Source organism: Eleutherodactylus coqui, chromosome 9 (genome assembly GCF_035609145.1).
Source record: "Eleutherodactylus coqui strain aEleCoq1 chromosome 9, aEleCoq1.hap1, whole genome shotgun sequence".
In the NCBI taxonomy this organism is placed as follows: domain Eukaryota; kingdom Metazoa; phylum Chordata; class Amphibia; order Anura; family Eleutherodactylidae; genus Eleutherodactylus; species Eleutherodactylus coqui.
Genome location: NC_089845.1, coordinates 58,185,076 through 58,206,929, shown reverse-complemented (window position 1 = coordinate 58,206,929; position 21,854 = coordinate 58,185,076). Strand labels below are relative to the sequence as shown.

The 21,854-nt window shown below is 41.7% G+C and overlaps 1 protein-coding gene across 1 annotated transcript in view; it reads left to right on the top strand.

Moving 5' to 3' along the window:
- LOC136578785 (cytidine monophosphate-N-acetylneuraminic acid hydroxylase-like) overlaps positions 1-21,854 on the top strand; it is a 128,382-nt gene that overhangs the window by 32,539 nt on the left and 73,989 nt on the right. Inside the window, exons 2-5 of the mRNA XM_066578952.1 lie at positions 750-953; positions 10,072-10,163; positions 19,372-19,481; positions 21,653-21,843. Of these exons, the coding sequence (XP_066435049.1) occupies positions 750-953; positions 10,072-10,163; positions 19,372-19,481; positions 21,653-21,843 (597 nt within the window). The remainder of the gene's footprint in view (positions 1-749; positions 954-10,071; positions 10,164-19,371; positions 19,482-21,652; positions 21,844-21,854) is intronic.

The window sequence follows — 21,854 nt, the reverse complement described above, 5'->3', positions numbered from 1 at the left end:
TCTCCATGAAACTGATAGCTGGGTGCATTTGATATCATTTGGCAAGGTAAGGTAGTGCTTATCTGGGAGGCATCTATCCTTTAGTAGAAAGTCTAAGCGCATAAAAGAGTATAAGATGACCGAGAAAAATTTTCATACTTGCCCAGTGACAGCTTCTCATTCACCAGCTACAGTAGTCTACCGGAGTCATCTAAACAGTAGCTACACTTTTAAATAATTTTGGACATGTCATAGAGACATGTCTCAGCAGCGGAACGTCCAGTGATCAATACTTTTAACATGTCAAAAGTGATCTGAAAGTGTAGTTACTTTTTAAAGGGACCTGACAGCCTCTTTACGCTGTCCTTGCTGGGGGCAGCATAAAGTAGCAAAAAGCATAATTATTTCACTAATGTATGGATATTTAGTCATTTTGGATAACCCACAGTTTGAATTGTTGCAGTGTGATGCCAGCATTGTAAGGCAGCAATCCTTATATTCATGAGATGTAGGCTCATCTGTCTATCTGCTGCTGATTGACAGGTTTCTCTCTATGCACATCAATAGGGCGAAAGCTGTTAATCTCTAAAACTACAGCGTAACCACACAGACTGCTGAAATCACCATGTCTGTCTCTATTTCATGCTGTCTTCAAAAGGGTTAACATAAAAGAGTTAACAGACTCTCTTTAATTATATGTTGTAATATGGTATACTTTTTACGCTTCCCAGGATAAAATAACCTTTTTTCATGTTTTTTTTTTCCAATAGTGAGGGACAGACATCAAGCATTCTCCTACGCCTCAAACCTATCGAAGTAGCAAGCCTAAAAGATGGAATCAACTTGCTGAGGAATAAGGAAACAGAAAAAATTTTTATTGTATATAAAAAAGGGGAATTGTTGAATGCGTGTAAAAATTTATGCAAACATCAAGGTGGAACCTTCATTATAGATATTGAAGATCTGCATAACAGGTAACAAAATGTTTATTCCTCCAAATCCTGTAGATGTTAGCAAAGTTGGAGTTGCTGTTGCCCCCATTACAGTACCTTGTACCTGCAGCTAGGAGCAGCTTCATAAAAAGGTAGTTTTTTTAAAACAAATTTTAAAACATGGAGCACAAACTTTTCTTTTGGATTGTAGTCCCTTTCTATAAACTGGAAAAATTTCAGTGCTGTGTAGAGATGAGCGAATATACTCATTTCAAGTAATTACTCGATCGAGCACCACGATTTTCGAGTACTTCCGTACTCGGGTGAAAAGGGTGGGGGGAGGCGTGTAGGAGCGGGGGGAGCAGCGGGGAACAGGGGGGAGCTCTCTCTCTCCCTCTCCCCCCCCCCACTCCCCGCTGCAACCCCCCACTTACCCACGGCGCCCCCCAAATCTTTTCACCCAAATACGGAAGTACTCAAAAATCGCGACGCTCGGGCAAAAAAGGGGCGTGTCCGAGTAGGTTCGCTCATATCTAGTGCTGTGTATTCTCTATCATGTTTAACACTAGCATGCAGCCTATCAACATTTTGTATGACCAAGATTTCATTTTGTCCCAAAGGGATTCCATCTATCCTTCAAAAATTTGCATTGTGTCTCCAGTTTAGGAGGAGACATTGATATCCTCTTGGCTCTTGATTTCACTAGATGTGACGTTTTTAGTAAGATTTCTTATATAGGATACAACTGATCTCCCTGATAGGTTTATGACACGTTTGTGCATTTTTGGAGTGTATAAAAAGTAGCAATTCGGGGAGTTGAGTAATCATTTTTTCTTATTTTAGTAATTGGTCTTTGGTAGAGATGAGCGAGCATACTCGCTAAGGGCAATTACTCGAGCGAGTATTGCCCTTAGCGAATACCTACCTGCGAGAAAAGATTCGGGTGCCGGCGAGTTTCGGGAGTGAGCAGGGGGTAGCTCTCCCCTGCTGCTCCCCACCCCCCGCCAGCAGCCGAACCTTTTCTTCTGAGCGGGCAGGTACTCGCTAAGGGCAATACTCGCTCAAGTAATTGCCCTTAGCGAGTATGCTCGCTGATCTCTAGTCTTTGGTTAAATCCTTCTTGCATCATTTTTGTATACTCCAGTATAAGAAGTGTAGCAGGCTCACTCTAAAGGGGGTTTATACTGAAGTTTGCCAGGTTAGAACTTGTCTCTTTGCAAGCAGTTAAGAATTTCAAGGGATTTTGTCTGTTTAAAGGAATAAAATACAAGTTCTACTGAATCTTTTTCCATAAAACTATATATCCATTTGCTCAGCTCTTCATGCCCTACCTATATTATGCTGCCCGCAATTTGGAAAGCAACTGCCTAATTTACTTTGTTTCAATTCCTCGCCTTTCTTAAAATTGCTGCCTGTTCAATGAACAGGAACATTCTTGTTTACCTTAAAAATCCTCATACACATAGTCCTGCTTTCAGACACCTGTGACATTGTATCCATGTTGGAACAGATACATTTATACAATCTGTTTAATATTCTGCCAATGCGAATCCTAGGAAAAGCCAAACCACATGTTGCAACTGATAGAATGAATAAACACAAACATGCAAACAGCCAAAGTGCAATATGGAAGAACATTGCAAAGGTGCAAACAACTGGTAAAAGCTGCTCACACACATCCTAAGAGCTTCTACCCACTAGCGGTTTTTTAATGCTGCGATGTCGCTGCGTTTTTTAATGCAAATGTCAATGGGACTTTCTAATGTTTAAATCGCATAAAAATCGCAAAGCACAAACCTGCGATTTTTGTGTGATGCGATTTTAACATTAGAAAGTCCCACTGACATTGACATTAAAAAAAATGCAGCAATATTGCAGCATTAAAAAAACACTAGCGAGTAGGAGCCCAAAAAGGGAAAGAAACAGCTGCCCAGCACCAAAAATGGACATGGATACACAATACAAAAGGGCTCAGGTCTCCTTATCTGTGTCTTACTACTATTATTGGTAAGTGAATTTGGCCATATTCGCCTGTAGATAAATTATCTGTAAGGTTCAAGAAAATCTTGGTCCATGGTATCAGGCACCAGCCAGGCTCCATTCTGTGTTTCCCCCCCATACTGATACATGCTGGTAGTGTGGGTTGTACTGTGATACCATAGAACATATTTGATGGAGGTGCTCTACCATTAGATAGCCCCGGGGCGATATTATGGCTCTGTTTAAAGGGGTATTTCCATCTCAGGCTTTGGTAGCCGAGATGGGAAATTGCTTCTGTCTGTGTCTACAGTTAACGAGCTACTTGTATTCTTTTCATTGTAAAGTTGGCAGTTATAATCTGTAATGAATGCTGTATTGAATTTGACAAACTATTCTGTGAGATGTTATTGTTTTTTATGCAAATCAATGTATGGAAAGTATCCCAGCTTTTTACATTTGGGCTTCATTAAGTTTGATTAACTCTAAAGGATTAGTGATACAATCGCACCTGGTTACAGCATCTTGTCAGTTAGAAGCCTGTGACTTCTGTATTTTAGGTGCATTTACACTGCAAAGATGATCGGCTTTTGAGCGATCATTTTGCATAAACTACTACTTGGCACTAATGCCTATTAGTACCAAGTAGCATAGTGTGAGCCACAGGGAGCTGTAATCAGTGAACAGACCACCCGCTGTTCCTTGATTACATTCGCTTTGATTTGCCAGCAGGGCTGACAGCTGAGAACAACTGATACAATGTTATCAGCTGTAATCAGCTCCCTGCAGGCAGAACACAGTGTGCGGTCCTGCTTACTAGCTGTTCCGCACAGCGTTCAGGTGTGAGAGGACCTATAGGATTAGTGATACAATCGCACCTGGTTATAGCATTTTGTCGGTTAGAGGCCTGGGACCTCTATAGGTTAGATCAGATTGCTTATATAAAACTTGATATAACAAATGAGATGACAAGACCTTGCCACCGGGTGTGATTGTATCACTAATCCTTTAGTGTAAAGTTATTGAGGCACAAAGGTAAACCTTAATGCTCAGATATATAATGTCATTCATTCCAAACCTCATTGAATCTCTTGCCGATCTACCGTTTCAATACTTAATGACATTTACAAATCATACATACAACTCAAATCCCAATTAAAAAAAGATTAGTTGCTTTTATTTTAAAAAATCTGCGACTATAACGGGATCCGTTTGGTTTCCGCTCAGCTAACCGGTATTTTACCGGACGAAAAAGTGTTGCATGCAGCACTTATTCTTCCGGAATTTACGGAATTTTCTGAACGGAGGTCCCAGAGCAGATGGGGAAGTGGCGTTACTGATATTTTAGAAGAATAGCAAGTTTACAAATGCTAGACCTTAAAGGAAACTGGTTACCACTTTCTCACCACTAAAGCTGAATTCCCTGCAAGCAGGATGAAAACTCAGTGACTCTTAATGCTCTCTCTTTTGTTAATGACCTGAATCACCTCTACTATCATGTTCCAAAGTTACACCCTGCTGTATGCAGATGGACAGGGAAGAGTCATCTGGCAAAGAACATCACAGAAGAAATTAGAAACACAGTATTGTCATCATTCCTTTATGTATTTATATTAGATGTTACGTTCTCTTACTTCGCAGTGTACTGATTTTAATTATACATATGCATTAATATATTTTTAAAAAAAACACATATTGATATCTGAAAAAATCTTTAATTATCATTTGTCACTCAAGGAATATCCTCGGACAATGCTGTCATTTGCAGTTTAAACGCAGCCAACAACTGAGCAGCACATGAGAATCGTTCGCTTCTCGTTTGTCGTTCAGTTTCCGCCGTCATAAAAATCATTGTTGGCCCCTTTTCTTTCTTGTTAGGTTTAAACACTCCCTGCTCAGTGTTTGGCTGTTTCACACGGGTGTAGGTGTTTTTATGTGCGCCCACCGACGCCGCAAAAACGTGTGAACGGATGCACAAATCTGCCTTTTTTGTGCTTTATGTGCCTGCATATTGTGTCCACTCATGTATATTTGTGTGCACAAAAAAGTAGGCACAAAATCGCATTCATTTTATGCATATCTGTGCAGTGAATACGCAGGTTTTCCACATACCGTATATACCGGCGTATAAGGCGACGGGGCGTATAAGACGACCCCCCAACTGTCACCTTATACGCCGGTATTCAGTGGAGAAAAAAAAAAAAATTTTATTACTCACCTCCCACGGCGTTCTGTCGCGCTCCGGCAGGATGTCGCTCGCTCCGGCAGGCTGTCGCTGGCTCCTCGTCCCCGCCGCAGCATAGCTTTCTGAATGTGGGGCTTGAAATCCCCGCTTCCAGAAAGCTAATACACACGCCGGCAGCCATGACATCATTGAATGGCTGTGATTGCTAACACGTGCGCCTTCAGCCAATCACAGCCATTCAATGATGTCATTGAATAGTGTGATTGGCTGAAGCCACGTGTGCTTTAGCCAATCACAGCCATTCAATGCTGTCATGGCTGCCGGCGTGTGTATTAGCTTTCTGGAAGCGGGGATTTCAAGCCCCGCATTCAGAAAGCTATGCTGCGGCGGGGACGAGGAGCGAGCGACAGCCTGCCGGAGCGAGCGCCATCCTGCCGGAGCGCGACAGAACGCCGTGGGAGGTGAGTAATAAAATTTTTTTTTTTTACACTTTTTTTTTTTTTGTATTACCGGCGCATAAGACGACCCCCGACTGCAGAGCAGATTTTTCGGGGTTCAAAAGTCGTCTTATACGCCGGTATATACGGTATTTTGTGCCATTTACGCAAGCCCATTGATTTCAATCAACTCCTGTAGTGCACAAATGCGCACAAGATGGGTCATGTTGTGTATTTTTTCACATGATTGCACATTGCGTGAAACAATACGCTAGTGTGAATGAACCCATTGAAATCAAGGAGTTTTATTCCCTGCGTATAACATGTGCAAAAATTGCACACATAGCATGCTGCACAAATACGCTTGTGTGAATGAGCCCTTATCGTTAAATCCACCCATAATTCTAAGCATTTTTTTTTTAATTTACACTTATTAAATAAAAGTCTTTATCCCCAGATAGTCCTGGACTAATGTTAGAATAGCGCCATCAGCTGTTTCTATTCTGTGTCCAGCTTGATAATTGTTCCAAGGTGGTCACACATGCTCAGTCTTGCTTCCCTCTGGGCTCCGCTAGACATGTGGATGGATGCTCGGTGTGATGAGCAGCTGCTTCAGAAGATGCAGCGTCTTCTCTGGTGTAAGAAGAGATGCTGAGCAAGTGAAACAGCGTTACTGCAAAGAAGCAGGACTGAGAAGGCTGGACCACCTTGGAACATTTACCAAGTAGACCAGACATAGAAAGGCTCTCTAATACAAACAGCAGGCGGCGCTATTCTAACATTAGTCCTGGAATATCTGGAGCTATAAAACATATTTTTGAGTGCAAATGCAAATAAATGTTTGGGATTATGGTCTAGATGTAATAAAAACCAAATTTTTATTTGACAATCCATTTAAAGGAAGCAAGAACTTTCTCATATAAACTTCATACAAAGAGATGATACCAGGCAAAGTTTACAGCTCTGAAGAAATGTTGTCCATGCACTAATAAATCCATAAATGAGCCAAGAAAACAGGCAAATGGCTTGTTTATTATATATATAGTTATATATATTATAATATACTAGTGAACTCTGAAATTGTTACAAACTTAGGGCTCAGTCAGACGAGTGATTTTTTTCCCGCATCTATTAGAACCAGTGATTTCCAATGAAAGCGGTCATATGTCCGTCTTTTCCAAGTGAATAAAACTCACACCTGCGAGAAAATAGGACAGCGTTTTGCGATTCGCACAAAAACTCGTTTTTTGCGCAAATTTATGCAATTTTGACAGTAGGAAATCCTACTGTCAAAGCCCCCAAATAAACCCTAGATGCTGAGAAAAAAAATACATCACCTAGAAGCTGTGTCCGACTCCGGAGCATCCTCTCCCCCGGTCCTCGTCACTGTTCTTCATTTTCTTCTGGCCGGGAATTGAAAAATCCCCAGCGGAGGTTGCAGCGGAGCCCCGGAAACCACTTCTAGCCAATGTATTTTTTTTCCAGCATCTTATTTTCAGGGTAGGGGTTATATTTCAAGCCCCCAACCCCCCAATTCTCCCGGAAATCCCTGCAGGCTTCCTTTCATCTCATTGCTTTCAATGGGGCCGGTGCTGCTGCCACAGCATTCAGTGACGATGGGGCTCTCCGTGGGGATGAAGGAATCCCCTGCCACAGCTGTCACAGTTGTGGCAGAGGAGAGCATCTTCTCCCTATGTTTTCAATGGGGCCGGCGCTGCTGCCGCCAGCCCCATTGATGACCAGGTGAAACCCCTGGATGTGACAGCATCCAGGGGTTTCACATCCAAGGATTAGTGATCCTCTCCCATTGCTTTCAATGGGGCTGTACTATATGTGCGAATTTTAGGATCATAGTGCAAATTTAAAGCGCGTCTGCCACTTCGGTCACACGATTTTTATATACGCGTTTTGTTTTCACGGACCTATACATTCATGAAAAAAATGCTTGACTGATTGAGCCCTTAAAAAGGTCCTAATCTTTAGTATTTTGGTGCGCTGAACATGAATATGATCATGAAAATTTTTTATTGGTTCTCGTTTTGAAGATATTTCATATAGTTCATTTTCTGTATTTTACTGTCCAAATTTATGCAGTAAGACTGTAACAACATCCTTACATTTACAGTTATACTTACAGTACAGTTGAGCCAGGCAGCAGCCGTGTGCTTACAGGACCTGTGATGTCACCATCATGTGATCAGTCACTGCCTCTGAGCTCATTACCTCACACCTAAACCCAACATAACCAGTACATCATGTCAACTCCCACATTACCAAACTATGTATCAACACCTAATTACTAGTGTACTATATAAAGCCCAGTCAGAAAGGATGAGCATTTAAAATATTTCAGACTTCGTGGGATACAGTGTAAGCTACTGTTACATAAAACTGATTATTTTATCCATTTAGTTACAATACAGAACACTAATTCCTCAAAAGTGCGTTATTACTGTGGACAATTTTTGATATATTATTGGGGAAGTGACATTAGCCAGCCAGAAGAAAAGTATCACTTCTCAAGTGAAGAAGGCATATCATCTTTACTTCGGATGCAACATTGGCGACAAAGAGAAGCCTTGGGCCCCGCATATATGCTGTCCTACATGTACAACACAGCTTTCACAGTGGTTGAATGGCAAAAGACCATCAATGCTGTTTGCAGTCCCCATGGTGTGGAGAGAGCCAAGCAACCACACAAATGACTGTTACTTCTGCTTGGTCCCTCCTCTGTCCGGCAGTATAATGAAGCAAAAGAAATAGAGAATACTCTATCCCAACATTCCATCTGCATTGAGACCAGTTCCATGGGATATACAAAATACATGTGTTTCTTATGGGAGTGAGATAGCCGAACTAGGAAATTGCACTACTTGTGGAAGGAATCGACTCGCAGACAAAATGTAGCGGTTGGAGAGAAGAATATCCAGCACCCAGCTCTAGTCGAGGCTCACAAAATCCTGCTACCACCCCTTCACATCAAACGAGGTTTGATGAAGAACTTCGTGAAAGCCACGGACCGGACTTCGCCACCTTTCCGATACCATCATGAAAAATTCCCTTCGACTCAGCAAGGCAATGATTAAAGATGTGTTTTTGTGGGTCCTCAGATTCGAGAGCTGTTCAAAGATGACCGGTTCAACTACTTGCTGCAGGGTAATGCGAAACAATTATGGAATGCTTTTCATCTAGTGTCTACAAACTTTCTCAAGAATGTTAGGGCCAAAAAACTACAGGAACTAGTACAAGACATGCTGATGCAGTATCAGAAACTTGGCTGCAATATGTCTCTTAAATCCACTTTCTTCATTCCTATCTGGATTCCTTCCCAGACAACTGTGGTATGATTAGTGATGAACATGGCAAATGTTTTCATCAAGATATCGCTACAATGGAACAAAGATACCAGGGAAAATGATCCCCTACCATGCTGGCCGACTACTGCCGGACACTCCGCTACCATGCTGGCCGACTACCTCCGGACACTCCACTTCCATGCTGGCCGACTACTGCCGGACACTCCACTATGATGCTGGCCGACTACTGCCGGGCACTCCACTACCAAGCTGGCTGACTACTACTGGACACTCCACAGAGATGCTCCCGAACAGCTGGACAAGAGACAGGCAAAGAAATCTAAGACATAGTCTATGACTTGATGTTTTCCAGGTATTAACCATAGGCCTATTACTATTGGCATGCATTTCAGGATGTAAACAATAATTGCAGACTACAAAAAAAAATAGAGCCAATTTTGCATTTTGACTGTCATATTCGTGTTGAGCACATAAAAATTGACAAGAAATGACTAATTTTATTTCAGTAACATGACTTTTATAAAAATGTCTTGACCAATATACATTGAAACGTGAACTGCTCATTAAGCTTAAGATATAGTAAGCCTCTTTTGTGAGCTCATTCAGTCATTGCCTTCTGAATGACTGCTTCATTCTTATAGGGACATCATGCATATTCCCTAATCTAATGTGAACTTGCTCATTTTACATATTTTATACATTTTAATGGACATCCGTTAGTGTCCCTGCATCTGCTATGCAGTGATATGTTGCATGAGGGACTTCATCAGGAACCCGTAAATCAGCCTTTGATATTGCTGCACACCATATGTACATAAGACTAGAATGGTTGGATGGCCTGTTCATTACTAGACAGTGGCCCCTGTCTTTCTTTAATACACAATCCTCACCTCCATCCTCTGGTTCTTGATTGTTGGCTCAAGTATGATGCTAGCAGCTAATCTAGAGCCAAGGTAGCAGTTGAGGATTGCCTAATGCAGAAAACCCACTCTCTAGTAATAAACTGCCCATCCAACCATTCTAGCCTCATTTTCATATGGCGTTCGGCGATATCAAAAGCTGATTTCGTGCTCCCGATGAAGTATGACCAGTGGAGGGGGGAGGTATGTGTGCCTTGTCTCTCTTGTCAGCGGTCCTATCTGTGCTCTCAGTTTAGGGTTCGTAGGGCTGCTAACAGATGTCCTTTAGTCTAATTATGTCATAATTTTCACAACTTTTAATGTATTTTTTCTAATTACATTTAGAACTGTGCGCTGTACCAAACACAACTGGAAACTGGATGTTAGCACCATGAAATACACCAACCCACCGGATAGTTTCTGTCAAGAAGAGCTAGGTAATAACTATAATAATCACCTCCCCTGAAGAGATGAAACCATGGTTAGAAAATGAAAATAGCTTGGAACATCCTACTGTTGGTCGCCAGCCCAGAGTACATCACTTATGAAAGACTTGCACTCCTGTGTCATGAACCTGGAAATACTCGATTCATTAACCCCTTTGCGCACCTACAATCCCCATACACTATTTGGCATTTATGCATCCGTAATACGTGCCAAAGTAGTGCATGCTGCATTCCTTCTTGAGCGCGCATTTTGTGCACTGTGTGTAAAAGGCACCATTGAAAGTAATGTAAAGTTTGCTACCGTGTATTACGCATGCAAAACCTCTGCGTGTAATACGCAGAAAAAAAACACTCATGTGAGAAAGCCCTAGTGCTGCTGATGACTCCCTGTGGTATTGTAGAGGGCACTAAGAATGTTTTACTTTGCTGAGCACATCTTGGAAACAAACAGGGGAAAGGGGATGTCAACTGAAAGAATCATGCATGTATTGGATAAATGTTAAAATAATCATTTAACCCTTTCCAATCCAATTCTGGGTTTCCTAAAAGGCTTAGTTTTTTTGCTGTTATACAATGGTGCCATCTGCTGGCTAAAGCCAGTGTTTGTGCACCAGCGAGGGTCCGACAGCGGAGTGGCTGGCAATAAACTGTGAGAATACCGTCAGGCGTCTTCTGACGTTGGAGCTGTATAAGCTTCAATAAGAATGTAGGAAGACGTCAGACAGTGGACTGGAAAGGGTTAATTTAGGTAATACTCAAGGGATACTGTAGCCTTAACAATCAAGTATGCCTAATAATCGGATGCATCGGAGAATAATCACTCAAGTAATGTCTCAAGCTCTTCTCTTTTATTGTTCCAATGCAAGAGATCATATAGTGTGACATCCTCCGACAAAGTCAACAATTTATACTCTGCAGCATGTGTGATGCTTCTCTCATAGCAACACATTACAAAGGTTAATTATAACAAAACTGCATGCTCAGCGTCTGAGACCCTCTTAGTAAAGTTTCTCTACAATGTGTGTCTTTTGCACACATTCTTCTTGCTACACACATGGCACAAATATTATGCACACAACACTGCTGCATAAAATATGATTCAATACTTTCACAATAACATATGCTGACAGCTGTAAAAGTTTTGTGAGCAAGCGACATTTGTGGCAGGCCCCTTTGGAATTCTTGTGGTGCCCATTATCACCTCAGCACAGAGAAAGACAATGGAATAAAAATGAAAGCTGAGATACGGAAGGCACCCCTCTCTTGACTGTGCAAGCATGACCCTTTGCCAGTACACTGGTCCCACATTCCTGCTGATACCAACAAAGAAGAGAGAGGGCCAATCAGTGTTGAGCAGGAAACATTTAAGTCTTTTTTTTTAGATTTTTCTGTCATGAGAATCCACTTCTGGATTTGGCTAAAAACTGCACTAAATTCCCCTGTAGTCTAGGTTCCAAGTGTGATCTGTCATAATCAGAGGTGTAACTTGAAGCTCCCGGGCCCCAATGCAAAACCTGTAACAGGACCCCCAACTATAATTCTTTAGTCATAGTACTGGGCTTCCTATATGGAGAAGAGAGGCCTTATGGGCCCCTAATCTCCTAGGCCGGGTGAAACCGCATTCACTGTATCCCCTATAGTTATGCCAGTGGTCATAATTGCTGTGGCCTTTTGAGGGTTATGTCGAGGTGCTATGTGCAGTGTGAACTTTGGAAACTTGTGTAGTGGAGCTTCACTATAATTTCTTTAGCACCAAATTTTAGTAAACCACAACTAATATAACTGTATGCAGTTTACATTTATTTAAAGGGGTTATCCAATATTAACCCCTTCCCGCTCCAGGACGTACATTTACGTATGTATGAAAAGAGGTCGCGGGGCTGACACCTGCGGGCAATAGCTGCAAATCAACCGAACGGTCAATCGCGGCTATTAACCCTTTAAGCCCTTTAAATCCCCTGACCGATGTTCAGGGTTCCCGTACGGCCCCCCCCCGCGGTGAGATCGGGGGAGCCATGCAGGTGTCATGGCTGCCTTGAGAGACTGCCTATCAAGCCATCCCGTGGGGTGGCTTGATAGGCTGCCTGTCAGAATGCAGTATGCCGTAATGCTATAACATTACGTCATACTGCAGGAGCGATCAAAGCATTGCATGTTGTAGTCCCCCAGGGGGACCTAAGAGAAAAGTAAAAATCACCCCCCCTTTTGCCATATCTATAATAAAATAATAAAAATAATTAAAAAAAATACATATTTAGTATCTCCGCGTCCGTAAAAGTCCGATCTATCAAAGTAGCGCATTATTTACCCCGCACAGTGAACGTCGTCCGAAAAAAAACAATAAAGAAAGCCAAAAATGCACTTATTCAGTTACACTGTCCCCCAGAAAAAATGCAATAAAAAGCGATCAAAAGTTGTATGTATTCTGAATTGGTACTAACGGAAACTAAAGGACATCCCGCAAAAAATGAGCTCTCGTTTAACCACATCGACGGAAAAATAACAAGTTATTGCGCCCAGAAGATGGGAGCATAAAATAATTGAAAAAAAATTAAATGTCTTTGAAAAAGAAAAAAAGTAGTACAGTAAAAAAAAACCTACACAAGTTTGGAATCGTAGTAATAGTAGTCACCCATAGAATAAAGTTATCATGTCGTTTTTGTTGCAGTTTGTGCGCCGTAAAATCAAGACGCACCGAAAGATGGAGAAATGTCGAGGTTTTTTTTTTCATTTTACTCCACTTAGAATTTAGGCATGCATTTAAAAACCCAACCATGTTGTGTCCTCAAAAAATGTGCATTTTTCAACATACTGTATGTGTAATTCTGTAGGACCTCCTTGGTGGCCCATAAGTCTGTTTTTTTTTATTTAAATGATACAGGCCGCACTGCATTTTTTCTGCATCTCTTAGTAACAAATCTGTGAATTATGGATTAAGGTCAAATGCTGTCCATTTTTTTTGCGTTCTAAATGAAATACAAGAGTTAAAATCCACAGCAGATCTGCCATTAAAAACTCATCAAAATCCACACCATTTAGGTGCGCGTTTGGTCATTAAGGATTTTCTGCCTATGTTATGCGGGTTATTCGCTGCGGAAGCGCCGCAGCGCTGCAGCGAAGCAGCGTGTGTAAAGCCACCCTAAGGGCACATTCAGACGATCATATATTGGCTGGGTTTTTACACCCAGCCGATATACGGCATCCCTTCCTGCAGGGGGAGGAAGCTGGAAGAGCCGGGAGCAGTGCTCTGAGCTCCCGCCTCCTCTCGACCCCCTCTCCGCCCCTCGCCACTATTTGCAGTGGGAGGGGGCGTGGCTAAGTTCCCAGGCATAGCTATGCCCCCGTCCCGCCCCCCCTATTGCAAATGGTGGCGAGGGGCAGGGAGGGGGTGAAGAGGAGGCGGGAGCTCAGTGCACTGCTCCCGGCTCTTCCAGCTTCCTCCCCCTGCAAAGAGGGACGCCGTATATTGGCTGGGTGTGAAAACCCAGCCGATATACGATCGCCTGAATGTGCCCTTAGGGTGGCTTTACACACGGTGCTACGCTGCGGGGCTTCCGCAGTGGATAACCTGCAGAAAATAAGCAGAAAATCCTTAATGATCAAACGCGCACCTGAATGGTGTGGATTTTGATGAGTTTTTAATGGCAGATCTGCTGTGGATTTTAACCCTTGTTAAAAAGTAAGAATTTTGGTATCATTGTAATCGTACCCGCTCGCAGACAAAATGGATTGTGTAATTTATGCTGCATGATTAACGCTGTAAAAAAAAAAAATAATAATCTATGGCAGAATTAATGCATTTTCTCTCTCTGCTATCATTAAAAAAAAATAAAAGTTTTACAATATAGTCTATGTACCCAAAAGTGGCACCGATAAAAACTAGAGTTTGCCACGCAAAAACCAAGCTCTTATACGGCCGCGTCGATGGAAAAATAAAAAAGTTATGACTTTTGATAAATGGAGAAGAAAATCCGCCGAAAATCATTGCGTCCTTAAGCCCAAAATAGGCCGTGTCATTAAGGGGTTAAGGGAAAAAAATTAGTTTTCATCGGTACCATTTACTGATGTACACAACTTGTTTTTTTAATAATTTTTTTTAATCAAAATTTTTTCATGTAACTAACAGACTCAATAAACATGGCTCAGAAGATATAACAGTCAACTGAAGGCCCATTTAGACAAGGATTATCGCTCAAAATTTGCTCAAAAGCCATCTTTTGAGCGATAATCATTGTGTCTAAATGTGCCTATCTTTCAGTTTTCTGCTGAACAATGGTTTTTAGTTCTGCTTGAAAACCATCCTTTATCAGAACAGCTGATAAGCAGGACTGCATGCTGTGTTCTGCCCGGGAAGCACTGATTACAGCTGATAACACTGTATCAGTTGTTCTCAGCTTTCATCCCTGCTGTCAGAACAGCAGATAAGCAGGATCACAGACAGTTTTGCTGTCCACGGTGCTGAAATCTCCATGGGGAGCTACAGATTACATTGTTTTCTGTTAGCAGCCAATGGAGCTAATTATGGAGCTCCGACCTCCTGCTGAGTTCTGAAACAGCTCCCAGAAGCTCATTTGCAAATGAAGCTAATAAAGTACCAATAGCAATTAGTGCCTATTAGTACTTTATGCAAAACGACCGATGATCTTTCAATCTTTTGAAAGATTAGCTGTGTGTAAATGGGCCAGAGAGAACATGTACATCATCCATGTTTAAATATGCATACATATGCAAATGCAGTCACTTACTAATAAGTAGCAGTTTCTGTGTATGCATACAGAGTCAATGAACAAAAAGTATATAAAGAGTAGAGCGTACAATACAAAAAATATAAAGCATTCACCACCACTAAATAAGGTTCACATGAGTGCATGCGTATTTGCACTGCATATCAGAGGTTGTGTTGTAGCCTGCGCTACTACGAGTTTTACTGTACAATTCAATTATGAGAGGTTGAAGCAAGATATTTCATCCAGGGTGCCCAAGAAATAAATGTGGAAGACTTGGAAGTATATCTGTAGGAATATAACTCTTCCTGGATGGTATGTAGAGTTGATGGAACTTCGTTGAAGGAGGGCGCATCGGAGTATTTTCACATTTTAGCAATTGCCAAGCCAGATGCAAGAAGAATAGGAGAAATAATTATTGAGTAAAAGGTTGGGAGTTTATTAGCATAAAAGAGCCAGTGCTGGGCCCGGGGCCACATAGTGATTTGTTACAGTACAAATGGAATCAAATATCATACTCGATAAGGAGCAAATAACTTGGCAAAACCACCACATATGAAAATAAGTGCCTTTAAGGCTGTACCCTCTCCATTAAGTCTCAAGGATAGATGTATTGATTTTGGACTTAGGTACTAACACAAGGATATCTTTATGATGAATCACAGTGTTTAATTCCATGTGAAACTTTTTTAGTCCAGGAGCTTTTCTCCAGTAATCTAGTCTGAATTGTTGCTTGAAATGTTCTTCCCACAATAGCAGATTTGCATAAAATACGGAAATATCCCTGGCTGCCCGGGTGGATTGGGGAAAGAAAATAAAAGCAGATTGAGAGAAAATGGGCTTCTGGGTATAAAGGGTTCAAATAGCATGTTGATGTCTTAAAAGGCAATGGAATAACTAGGCAACTGTAATAACTTGCTTAATGTAGAGTCATCTAGCATGGAGTTGTCTTCATATAAATCAGCATTTTTTTTGTTATATGCTTAGTGATTCCCAAAATCCAAAGTCAAAACCTATGAGAATGGAAAATAAAAACGCATAAGGGAAGGATCTGGATCAGAGGTCCAGAGTATGGCGTGGGAATAACGTTTTACATCAGGAGCTTTCATTCCTCCTAGTTCAAAAGGTTTAGCCAAAATGCAAAATGTTATCCTAGCATGGGAGCCTCCCCAGATAGAAGTTTGGTAAAGAAGGAGTTTGGGAAAGGGATCATTATGGTTCAGAGAATGTAAAGAAATAAATGGTTTATGAAAGTTTTTTAGAGTTGCAGGATATAATTTATTAGCAAATGTGCATGACTAAGGCTTGCAAAATGTATACCATAATATGGTATAGAATGGTCATTCCAAACCAATAGAAAGTGACTAATTAGATGGTGTTTGGGGTTTCCGTCTATACCAATGCTCAAGTGAAGATTACATATGATCTGAGTAGGAAATCGGATCAGTAAGCACCAAGATTATGTCATCGGCATAAAGCCCTATTTTGTGTTTTTGATTGCCCAATCTAACATCCGTGATATATTTATTAATGCTGATGTGCTTGGATGAAGGTTTCACAACGAGAGCAAAAATAAGAAGTGAAAGGGGACAGCCTTGCCTAGTACCATTAGAAATTGCACACAAGTTGGAAAGGCGGAGAATACACCCAGAAGAGAAAAACCCTTGTGGTTGGAGCCAAATACAGAGACAAAATGGCAGATTTAATGGGGCCCTAAAAAACTAAATGCATCGAAAGTAGCCTCTAGATATCCCCAGTGAATCTGGTGAAACGCTTTTTTCACGTTTATAGGTAACAACAAAGTAGGCACACGACCATGCTCAACAGTCTTGATGAGGTTTAGAAATCAACGGGTTCCATCAAGGGCTAGTCTCTGTGGAAAAATTCCACTTGGTTTTGAGCGACCAACAATGGGAAAATAGAAAAAAGTTGGTTGCTAAGAATTTTTGGCATAGATTTTGACATTGGTGTTCAATAAGGAAATGGGACAAACATTTGCTGCGGAAGTAGCGTCTTTACCAGGTTTAGGCAAAGTGACAATTAAAGCTTCAAGCATTGAACACCAAAACTAACTAAGAAGTCAGAAGAGAAGAGTATATTATAGTAACCATTAGAAAAGCTATCTGGACCCAGGGATTCAAAAATCTTTCAACATTTTAGTAGGCTCTAATATCGAAGATGCAAAAATCAGTGCAGAGAGACAGTCTAGTTGTTCAGGAGATAAGTGTAGAAGGTTAATGCTTTAAAGAAAATTCAAGATTTCCTCAGATTGGGGTTGATATGTTAACAATTTATTGGGGATAGATACTTTTTTGTCCTTTTACAGTCTAGACAAAGTCTAGTTCTTTCTTTAGATTTAAGAATTCTAAGTTGTTTAGCTAGCAAGCCCCCAGTACAATTATCATGAGCATAGAACTGCATGTTCATTTTCTGAAAAGTAATTTCATGTTTACAGCTAAAATGCGTTAAAGTTTAGCTCGGAACAAATAACTCTTCGTTTCTGTTGGGTGTGGTGTTGACATTATTTAAGGAGTCGATGTTGTTAATTTGAGAGGGTTACTTCTTTTTCCCTCTTCCTTTTAGTCCTAGAACAATATTTTTTAAAATGGACATCTTATATAAGCTTTATGAGCATTAAACAACCAAAAGACGCTAGGAACCAAGGAAGAATTGATATCAAAAAACATTTCTAGTTCAGTTTCCAATATAGATTTATATTCTGGGTGTGAAAGAATATATTCATTCAATCTCAGGAGAACGGAGGGAAAATGGGAAAAAAACTCTCTCATATTGACAAAGATATTGGGGCAAGAGAAACCAATCCATTCTTGAATATGGGGCAAAAATAAAAAGGTGTAATCTATCTCAGACACTTGAAGACAACACCAAGCGTTGTGTATCTCTATTCGTACCTGAACATAGGGTCCAGTTATTATACCTGTCAGGATGACGCACTGCTTCTCCGTATGTCCCTTGTGGCGGAGCGACTGTAATTGGAATGTGGTTACTAGTGAGAAATCCCAAAAAAATCCTCCTTAGCGAGGCAAGTTCGGCCCAGATTGAGCCACTGGAGAATTGTTCCGTGGTGCTGCAACTGCTCCTGACAGTTGGGGATCGAGCACTGGAGAGGAACACTGAGGGGCCTCAGCAATCCTTTAAGGGTTGCAGCCTAGCATCCACCAGAGGCCACTACAGGATGTTCTAGGCTGCGGTTACTCCGTCTCAGCTCCAGGGAAGCTAGACATGGACACTGCTGGACGGCATTGCAAAGTGTGCAGGTAAGTACAGGGCAGTGGATATAGCTACTGACAGGCGTAACAGTGTCTGGCAAATATCACCAAACTCTCAGCTCTGCACTTAGCCACACCCCTGATGTACACAATTTTCTGATCCTTTTTGTATTTTTTTTGGATGCAAGGTGACCCTTTTCCAATATTTGCTATATTTTTTTTTTGCATTCAATGTTTGCTAACAGGTTGTAATAAATGGAGAGATGCTAGCTATGTGTCATTTTTTTTCTTATGTAATGTGTAAGTTGAAATTATGTTTTTTATTTTCTATATATATATTTTTTAGATTTTTAAACATTTTTTCCCACCATGTGACTTCATCATGCATTTGCTTGATTGCTTGTATAGTACACTGCAAAACTTCTGTACTATAGTGTGCTATAAAGTCACGCTGCTATTTAAGCCACCGGCAGGGCCTAGTAGGCTTATGTAGATGGAGCAGAAACATTATTAGCGGTAACAGCAGGATCTCCCTAATAAAGAGGTGGATATGTGCTAGGAAAGAATGAATCTGAAGATGCCTGTGTGGAAAACCCTGCAGAGCTGAGTTGTAGTTGTAAAACATCATCATGTAACCCCACACATATAAATAACTGCATCAGAAAAGGCACTAGAGAACTATTAAGCAGTGTTAGTGGCCAGATGGCCAGGGTTTATTTTTTGTTGTACTGTGTATTGGGCTTTGTGTTGTGTAGTGAACGTTCTTACTTTCCCTCTTTACTGGAGTAGACATCTCCCTGGTTGTCAGAGAAGCAGTGCTACCCCATAACTTATATCCCCTCTCATCCGCCAACTTGGCCAACTTGTTGGGGTGTTCGAATGAAGGCTAGCCCCTCAGACACTCTTTTCTCTACCCCACTTTTTGTAACCCTGCTGCCTTATTTTCCTGCATCTCCATGCTATGTCATCTTCTCCTGCATGTGCCCTAGCAAGTGCCTACTCAGTGACTAGAAAACTACCTTCCATGTTATTAATTGGTTTTAGTATTACAAGTTTCCCATTAATATCCAGGATCTGGACTTCTAAATGCGCAAGAAGTGTGCACGTTGCACAGTGGTATGCAACCACAAACAGATGTATTGCACACGATGCACAATTCACAAATCACTGATAATCAATTTTGTTACGCACCTATATGGAATTATAAATACGTAATAATGCCTTATTTTCCTTTTTATTGTCCAGTCATTGAAAGTGATGAAGAAGGTAGCATTTCACTTGTTGAATTGAGTCCACCAAATCCCTGGGATGCTGACCCTCGACTTCCGAAAGATTTAGAAATTGGCGAACTTCAGGTAAAGTGTCATAGTACAATATAGGAAAACTCATGATTGAATGTCATATACACAAAGTATGTGGTATAACTGGCCACAGTGCTACATTAGCTGTTGTTCATAGAATTGGCAAAAAAAGTGCATTCATCACACTTGGCATAGAACTTTTTTTCAAATGGCAAACTATGTCTGGCACATGAAATAAAATATTCTTCTTTATTCATTATTAGAGATGAGCGAGCACCAAAATGCTCCGTTGCTCGTTACTCGGGACGAAATTTTCGCAATGCTCGAGGGTTCGTTTCGAGTAACGAACCCCATTGAAGTCAATGGGCGACCCGAGCATTTTTGTATATCGCCAATGCTCGCTAAGGTTTTCGTTTGTGAAAATCTGGGCAATTCAACAAAGTGATGGGAACGACACAGCAACGGATAGGGCAGGCGAGGGGCTACATGTTGGGCTGCATCTCAAGTTCCCAGGTCCCACTATTAAGCCACAATAGCGGCAAGAGTGGGCCCCCCCCCCCACTGTCAGCATAAAGATCGTTCTCCTCTGCCATAGCTGTAACAGCTGTGGCAGAGAAGAACGATGTTTGCCCATTGAATTCAATGGAGCCAGCAATACAGCAGGTTCCACTGAAAGCAATGGGCTGCCGGCGATCGCAGGATGAATTGTCGGGAAGGGCTTAAATATATAAGCCCTTCCCTGCAATTCATTCAGAAATGTGTAAAAATAAAAATATATACCGGCGTATAAGGCGACGGGGCGTATAAGACGACCCCCCAACTGTCACCTTATACGCCGGCAATACAGTGGAGCAAAGAATAAAAATCATTACTCACTTCTTCTGACATTCTGCGGTGCTCCTGCAGGCTGTCACTCCCTCCTGGTCCATGGCAGAGCATTGCTTTCTGGACGCAGGGCTTGAAATCCCCGCCTCCAGAAACACAGCCAATCACAGCCATTCAATGACATCATTGTCATTGGCTGTGATTGGCTGAAGGCACGTGTGTTTCTGGAGGCGGGGATTTAAAGCCCTTCGTAGAGAAAGCAATGCTCTGCCGGGAACCAGAAGGGAGCGACAGCCTGCAGGAGCACCGCAGAACGTCAGAAGAAGTGAGTAATGATTTTTATTCTTTGCTCCACTGTATTGCCGGCGTATAAGGTGACAATTGGGGGGTCGTCTTATACGCCCCGTCGCCTTATACGCCGGTATATATTTTTATTGTAACACATTTCTGGATGAATTGCAGGGAAGGGCTTATATATTTAAGCCCTTCCCGACAATTCATCCCCGCGCTCGCCGGCAGCCCATTGCTTTCAGTGGAACCTGCTGTATTGCTGGCTCCATTGAATTCAATGGGCAAACATCGTTCTTCTCTGCCACAGCTGTTACAGCTGTGGCAGAGAAGAATGATTTGTCTTCTATATGTGCTCAATGGGGTCGGCGCTGCTGCCGCCGGCCCCATTGAGTGCATATAGAGAAGAGAACAGAAATCGCAGATCGCACATAGGTGTGATCTGCGATTTCTTTGGCCTTAAGAAGGACCGTTGGGGTTCTTGAAACCTAAAATCACTCCTAACACTCTCCCTATAGCAGCTCCACCAAGATACCACTTTCCCTGAACTAATGTCAGAATGCATCTGTGGCGAGCCGCGGGAGGGCAGATTTTAATACTCGGGTGACACCTAATCTCGCCAGCCACTCACTGCAGGGGGGTGGTATAGGGCTTGAACGTTGCAGGGGGAAGTTGTAATGCCTTCCCTGTCTTTCTATTGGCCAGAAAAGCACGCAAATTTCTCAGGGAAGAAAATGAAAGTAACCCGAACATCGCGTGGTACTCGTTACGAGTAACGAGCATCTCGAACACCCTAATACTCGAACGAGTATCAAGCTCGGACGAGTATGCTCGCTCAACTCTATTCATTATATATTCAAATTTTCATGTAACAGACTTCCAATTCCCTTACATCCAATGTATACTTTGCCCTTTTATGTGAAAGGAGCATTTCTTAGAAAACTATTTTGTATGAAGAATGATCACCGTGCGATCTCTCTTCATACATAGACCGCTGATACAGGCTATCAAAACGCGTATCGGTGGTCACTAAAGGGTTAAAAGAAGAAATATCTTTCAGAAGCAAGATGGATTAGTTGGGATTAATGATTATTTATATTATGCCTTTATAGATTACCTATCTAACTCATGCCTGCATGGAGTTGAAGCTTGGTGAAACATACATGGTCTTTGATCCTTGGCTGATTGGACCAGCCTTTGCTCGAGGGTGGTGGTTGCTTCATGAGCCTCCTTCAGATTGGTTGGAAAGATTGTGCAGGGCTGATTTAATTTATATAAGTCACATGCACTCTGATCATCTCAGGTATGTATGTT